This window comes from Ailuropoda melanoleuca, chromosome 7 (assembly GCF_002007445.2).
Source record: "Ailuropoda melanoleuca isolate Jingjing chromosome 7, ASM200744v2, whole genome shotgun sequence".
NCBI lineage: Eukaryota > Metazoa > Chordata > Mammalia > Carnivora > Ursidae > Ailuropoda > Ailuropoda melanoleuca.
The window spans coordinates 48,202,943-48,210,492 of record NC_048224.1 but is presented as its reverse complement, the minus strand read 5'-3'; the positions used below and the strand labels follow the sequence as shown (position 1 = coordinate 48,210,492).

General features: G+C 47.7%; 1 protein-coding gene across 1 annotated transcript in view; it reads left to right on the top strand.

Annotated features, from left to right (window-relative positions):
- Positions 1-7,474: 7,474 nt before the first annotated feature.
- TTLL11 (tubulin tyrosine ligase like 11) overlaps positions 7,475-7,550 on the top strand; it is a 227,017-nt gene continuing 226,941 nt past the window's right edge. Inside the window, exon 1 of the mRNA XM_034663724.1 lies at positions 7,475-7,509. Within this exon, the coding sequence (XP_034519615.1) occupies positions 7,475-7,509 (35 nt within the window). The remainder of the gene's footprint in view (positions 7,510-7,550) is intronic.

Below are 7,550 nucleotides of genomic sequence, written 5' to 3'. Positions count from 1 at the left end.
ACCTTACCTGTCTTTTTTATTATAGCCGTCCTAGTGGGTCCGAAATAGTATCTAATTGTGATTTTGGTTTGCATTTTGCTGATGGCCAGTGATGTTAAGCATCTTTTCTGCCCGTTTTTGTAAATAAAGTGTTGTTGGCGCACAGCCCTGCAGGCCCACTCATTTACGTGTTGTCTAGGGCTGTTCTCCCACTACAAGGGCAGAGTGGCAACGGAAGCCTGCAAAGCCTAGACTATTTACCACGTGGCCCTTTACAAAAGAAGTTTGCTGACTCTTGCTCTAGATTGTAGAACCCTATGATCTTTACCATGAACGTTTGTTCCAGTCTTGGAACTGCTAAGCAAATGTTAGTTTCCTTCCTGTCTCCCTCTCTCCCTCCTTCCTTCCCTCTTCCTTGGGGCAGGCAAGATCAGGCCTCCTTCTGCAGCTTAATTTTCTCCTGGAGCCATCTTCTCCCCTTCACGTGGTCTGTCCACCAGGGGCAGCTGCCCACCTGACACCTGGCAGCCTTTTCCAAGAGGTTTCCAGGACAGGGACTCTGTGGGAGGGCATTGCTGTTCTAGAGGTCTCCTAGTGGCCACTTGCCCACCTGAGATGAGGGGATGCGGGCGTAGGGGTTGAAGACAGGGGAGAGGGATGCCTGGAGGAAGAGGCCTAGAAAGGAAGGAGGCTGGAGACGACTGGGATCAGCATTGCCCATCCTTGGCTGGGCACCTAGAGGGGGCCAGGGCCCCCGCCGCTCCCAGAGACCCTCCCACAGAGGATCAGGTTGCCCAGGGTGGAGACCCAAGCTGTGGGACCCCACACTCACTGCCCTCTCCCCAGTGTCTTCCTTGGATGAGTGAAAGTATTAAAAGGATGAGTCTTTGGGGATGGTGAGGGAGGAGGAGGCTAGGGGTCCCCAAGACCCCCAGAGTCAGGCTAGCGAGAGGGAGCCCTGGCCAAGTGTTTGGGGCCCAGGGAAAGGAAGCCTACTGTGGCCTGAACAGCAGGAAGATCCCCCGTCCCCTCACACCTCTTCCCAGGGTCCCCCACCTTGTCACCCCTGGCTACTTAACTGTGCTAGACTCCTCGCTGGTCTCTCCACTTCCAGTCCTGCCCCGCACCCCTCTCCTAAGGCAGAGTAAGCTTAAGGGTCAGGCTCTGAGCCATAGCTGGCTCCGCCCCCTCCAGCTGGCGATTTTTGGGCACTAGCTCCCTCTGGGGCTGACAGCTGATATGTAAACGGAGGATGCTAGTGCCCCCTACTTCCTTGGCTGCTGTGAGCACTGAACTAGATAACCCACGTCAAGGGCTTAGAGCAGTGTCTAGCTCAGTATATGCTGGTTAATGCTCAGAAGTTCTTTCTGAAGTAGAAATCTGACCATGTCAGTCCTCCGCTCAAAACCCTCCCAGGGATTCCCATGATGATGGGAAGAAGCTCGTGTTGACACTGACCTGCCCTCCCCCTGTCTTTACCACCCCCACCAGCACCCTATCGCTCCTTTGCATTCTGAGGTCACCACTCTGGGCCTTTCCTCCAGCTAGGCTCTCTGCCAGGCTCCCTTCTTAGGTCCTCTGGAAACACCCCCGCCCCCACTCCTGCTCACAGCACGCACATAAGGTGGCCAGGGGTGCGAAGGGGTGCTCATCTGATCAACATTACATGAAGTTTTCCAGGCCCTGCCATGAAGCGGAGTCCCAGTGCCTGTGGACTTCACCCACTGTGGGCCCCACTGTCTCTTATGTTTGAAGACATTCCCCATCCTGATCCTCTCTGCACCAAGGGGATCACGGATGGCTTGAATTCATTAAAAACTTGAAGTCAGCTAAAACTTACTACATTTTAAACAAATCTGATCTATCTCATTAGAAGTCAGGATAGTGGTTACCCTGGGGTGGGGTGGGGGGTGATTGAAGGAAACATACGGGGCTTCCGGGGTGCTGGGGACGTTCTGGTTCTTGCTTTGGTTGTTGGTTGCATGCATGTGCTCAGTTCATGAAAACCCATAGAACTTTCTGTGCACATATTACTGTACACATGCATAGAAAGAGAGCCAGTAGATTGTGAAGAACTGGCTCAGGTGATTATGGAGCCTGAGGAGACCGAAGATCTGCAGCTGGCAAGCTGGATTCCCAAGACAGCTGGTGGTGGAGTCTAGTCCAAGAGCAGGAGAAGACTGATGTCCCTGCTCATACATGTGTTCACAGTGAATGATGCCTAGTATTGTTATTAAAAAAGAAACCACTTATTTGAGAAACAGGTAACCCAAAACCGCACATGAAGCCTTCTGTTCCGTCATTAGGATTGATCCCTTGCTATGCCAGGAGCCCTGGTGTTCCTGGGCGCTCTCCCACCTTGTCTAAGAGGAAGAGGAGATTTTGCATCTGAGCTTGAAGGATACACAGCTCACTGAGCAGACAGGGTGTCACTGGGGTAAAGTGGAGGGTGCACCAGGCAGAGACAGCAACACTTGCAAAAGCCGCGAGGTGCAAAAGTGTGTTTGCAAAGACAGCCGGGCAGGAGCTCTTCAGTTTTACTCAGACGCTAGTCGCTGCGGACCTATCCTGCACCTGATTCGGCTTCAGCCTTTGCAAAACACCGGACCTCAGGCGCCACCTGGTGGTAATCTTGGATATTAACAGGACAGAAACAAAATAACTGGAGTCAAAGCTGGTCACATTCCTCTCCCTTGAACTGTTCTTTCCGATGTCTTTCCCCAGAAATGGACTTGCTGTAAAAGTAATAGAACACGTAAAGGACATTTTTTTAAATTTAAAAATTACATTTTTTCCAGTTATTAAATCAATACACGTTCATTGCAGAAAATTTGGAAAATATAGAAAAGAATAGGGGCACCAGGGTGGCTCAGTTGGTTAAGCATCCGACTCTTGATCTCAGCTCAAGTCTTGATCTCAGGGTTGTGAGTTCAAGCCCTGCATCTGGGCTCCACGCCGGGCATGGTGTGTACTTTACAAAAAAAAAAAAGAAAAAAAAAAAAAAAAAAGAAAAAAAAGAAAAGAAAAAAAGAAAAGGTAGAAAAGATTAAAGAAGAAAATCAGTCATCCTAATTCTACCACCCAGAATAACCACTATTAATATATTGGCATATTTGCTTCCAGTGTTTTTCTCTGCATATAATTTTCACATAACTCAGGATTAGTGTGCATATATATTTATGTATAAATACATAGACATACATATGGGCTCAGTTACGTATAAACATGTTGAGTATGTTTTTAGCTTTTACTTTTAAATTTTTTTTAGTTTTTGTTTTTACAATTTTTAAAAGTTTAATCCTGTATAATTAACATACAGTCTTATATTAGTTCCAGACATACAATACAGTGATTCAATAGTTCTGTACATTACTCAGTGCTCACCATGGTAAGTGTTGTCTTAATTGCCTTCACCTCCTTCACCACCAACCCCCCGAACCTTCCCTCTGGTAACCATCTGTTTGTTCTCTATAGTTAAGAGTCTGTTTTTTGGTTTGTCTCTTTTTTCCCCCTTCTTTTCCATATGTTGAGTATTTTTGTGCACAAAGTCCTGGTGTGGGGGAGAGTGTGGGTGTTGGGAGCTGGGTACTAGTGTCACACCATGCTGAGTTGGAACCCTTTCCTGGCCGTGTGACTTGGGCAAGTGACGTCTTGAGCTAACAATTTCTCTCTGTATCTGTAAAGTGTGATTCATAATGGGACTTATCCCAGGACTGTTGTGAAGATTATATGACATGGCATATGTAAAATTCTTAGGACAGTGCCCGGGGCAAAGAAGTTTCCTCCTGGTATTACATTACCATGGAAAGCTGCATCTGCCTTTCCGATTCGTGGCAGAAATCTCTAGAAATAGGATGGATTTCTGGGTCTAAGGATATGAAGACCCCCAAGGTTGATACAGTTTACGCAAGTTGAGAGGCAAATTTCAACCAAGATCTCATGCCTCCAGCACCACAGCTGTTCTCATTTGTCTGTATATTCTTCCAGGCCCTGTTTACGCAGAACAGTGTCTCAGCATTGTAATTGTAATGCTTGCACCCGTTTGCTTCATGTTACATCATCAACATTTTCCTAAGCGGCTGGAGCTGTCATTGACAGCATTTGCCACTGTTTGCTTAACTATTTCCTTATTGTTGAATATCTGGGTTTTCTTTTCCATTCATTCATGCAAGAAACAGTTCTGCCAGGCACCGAAGTAGGCCTTGGGGTAGAGTGGTCAACAAGAACAGCATGCTTCTTACTTCTGGCACCTGGACACTGGCCAACAAGACAGACCACTGCAAATAAACAAGCAAGCAAGACTCCCACCGGAAGCTGTGCTGAGTGCTGTGAAGGAAAAGGAGAGAACTATGGGAAGGATCCACTTTTTGACACATTTTTGTATTTTCAAGAAGTCATCCTGGTCCCACATTCTAACCTGCAGCTGTAACTGAGGCTTTTCTTTGAGGAGTTCTGTTTGGAGTTGGATTTTCCACTAACACAGTTTTCTGAGGAGTCAGAGCTCACAGAGGTGTTCAAAGATCTGGCAATGAAATCAAATGGGCCTTGTTTCCTGTTCTCCCTTCCTCTAAGGCTAGTGCTTCAATCTGTGTGGTCTGCTCCCTGTTCCCCAAAGAGACTTATGATTATCCGCTTCTTAAATCTACTTGCGCTGTGCCTTTTCCTCACTTCTCTCTCAGTATAGGACCTCCACTAGCCCTGGGAGCCTTTGAGCCAATTGGCAAAGGTGCCCCCTTCAGGCGGACAAAACCTCAATTGCTGAGGCTTGATGGGCAGAGCACAAGTTGGAATCCAGCCCTTTTGAGGCCCCTTGGGTCACCTGCATGATTGCATATGGCAGTCCTGCCCATAGCCTCTGGAATGACCATCCCACCTACTTTCTATCTCCTTGTCACTCCATCTTGAAGACTTAGTTTATATTCCATGTCTCATAGGACGTGTTTTCTAGCTTTCTAATTCACAGTAAATTCTCCATTCCCTGAACTCCTAAGTAATTTTTTTTACTCCTTGTCTTATTTGGCACTTAATTGTACACTGCCTTGTGATTCCTCCTGTTTTTCTCCTTGCATCACTATTTCATCCGAAGAGGACTGATTTAGATTGAGAAATCAGAGGTATCTCTGTAGATGTATCATTTACACTAAATGCTGAAGAAGAGGTAGACAGAGTTCTGGAGAAAGAGTGTTTCTAGGCAGGGGGGAAGGGCATGTACAAAGGCCCTGAGGCAGAAGATTTTTGAGATGCAAGGTCAGATGAATATGAAGATCTCTGCATGGAATGGCCTTTCCAAATTTGGCAAATGAAGTGGAAAACAACTATTAAAGTATGCATTCCCACTACTTTCTGAGGACTTCTTTGTTCTAGCCCCTGGAAATGACATTATAGAGATGAATCAGACCAGACATGTTCCTTCCCAGACTAATGGAGGAGGCTAAGATGATTTCTATACAGTGCGACGGACAGACCACGGTAGAGGGTTATCATGTATGTCAGTAGGAGGGTAGAGAGAGTTACTCTTTCTGTTGTGGGCTCTGAGGAAAGCTTATCCAAGATGGAGACATCTGAGTGAGGTCCCCTGTAGGGCGACCCATGAGGAGGCTGGTGCAATGGTCCAGGCTGAAGGCCTGAACTGGGGCAGTAATAAGGATGAACAAGAGAGGAAAGATGAGAGAGACATTAGGGTGTAAAACCTGTAAGTCTTGGAGATGGACTGGTTTTAGGAGTCCAGGGAGATGAATAAGTTAACTCTGCAACTTTCAGCGTGGCTGACTGAATAAAGGCAATACCCCTCGATGAGACCAGGGATGGAGGAGGGGAGACAGGATTTGGTGGGGGGAGTAGTTTGGAGGAGAGAGATTGGGGGGTGATGAGGACTTCTCTTTGGTACCACGGACAGCTCCAAGGATCTCCAGAGGACTTGACAGACTAGATCAATGGCTCTTGACATTGGGTGCCTTAGACTCCTCGGAGGACCTAATTTAACATACAGACTCCGAGTCCCACTCAAATGTTCTGCATCCAAATCTCTGGGGTTGGGGTTCAGGAGCCTGTATTCTAAATAAGCACCCCAGATAACTGAGGTACAAGCAGTCACATAACTATACTTAAACACAGGAACAAACCACGGTGGCCTCCAGAGAAAGAGATGAGAGCGCCCTCTGCTGCTAAAAGGACGTTTGGCCCTCTTGAGTTTATGACTGGTGCATTTCAAGGCCGTTTATTCAGACTCGGAATCCCTGGGCCAAAACAAAGAAACAAGAGACCAGGAGAGATGAGTGAGAAAGAGAGGCCACCTGTGTGCAGTTATATGTCTTCAGTCTGGGGTGCTCTTACACCTTCCCAACTGCATTCCCTTAAAAAAACAAAACAACCCAAAAACCAAAACCAAAAACCAAATGCGGCTCCCTAAGGTGAGAGGGGAGAACCCTCTCCTTGGATTGGCTTTAGAGATATATTACAACCCAAAAGAAATGAAAGCAGGGGCTTGAAAATGTTATTTGTGCCCTGATGCTCAGAGCAGCATTATTCTCAATAGCCAACAGGTGGAAGCAATCCAAATGTCCATTGACAGATGAATGGGTAGAGACAATGTGGTAGATTCATGCAGCAAAACATTATTCAGTCTTAAAAAGGAGCGACATTCTGAGATATGCTACAACATGGATGAACCGGGAAGGCATTATGCTGAGTGAAATTATCTAGACACAGAGGGACAAAAACTGTATGATTCCACTTGTATGTAATGAGGTCCCTGGAGGAGTCAAATTCATAGAGAGAAAGTAGAATGTTGGTTGCCAGGAGCTGGGGGGAGGGGGAGTGGGGGGTTATGGTTTAATGAGCACAGAGTTTCCCTTTGAGAAGTTGAAAAAGCTCCAGAAATGGATGTTGGTGATGGTTTTTACACAATAATGTGAATGCACTTAATGCCATTTAACTGCACACCTAAAAAAGGTTGAAGTGGTAACTTTTTTGTTTTTTTTTACCATAATAAAAAAAAAAAGACATAATAAGAAAAGCGGTGTTAACGCCCTCAGCTTGACTGGGAATGTGTCGAGCTTCTCCATGGCTTCTCCACCCCATGGGGCGCTCTCTGAGAGCAGGGAGAGATGTCTCCCTTCTCCGTCGGGAGCTCTCCCAGGATCAGCAGGTGTTTCTTTCAGCGGGTAGCTGCTCCCCCAGGGCCTGGACTGGTCCGGTCCATCATCAGACTGAGGTGCTTCCCGACTGTGGAGTTCCCTCCACCCAGCGAGGTTCTGCCTCGTCCTTCCGAGGGAGTTATTCCAACGACTGTGTATGGGGGTGGGGGAAAGTGGGCCTCTTGTTTGATATTTTCGTCTCTCCTCCGCAGCCCCCGGGGTCAGGAGCCCCACAAATGCCCAACACGCTCGTAACCTCGATCTCCCCTCCGCCTCTCCAAGCTCTGCGCCCGCAGAAAGCCAGCGCGGTCTCCGCGGGCGGGTGGGCGGGCCCAGGCGGCTTTCCGCCCTCTTCCAAGATGGCCGCCACCGCCTCTGTGACAGGCCTGATCACGTGGGCGCCACCGCCTATGAGGTCGCCGCGGCTCCGGGGGC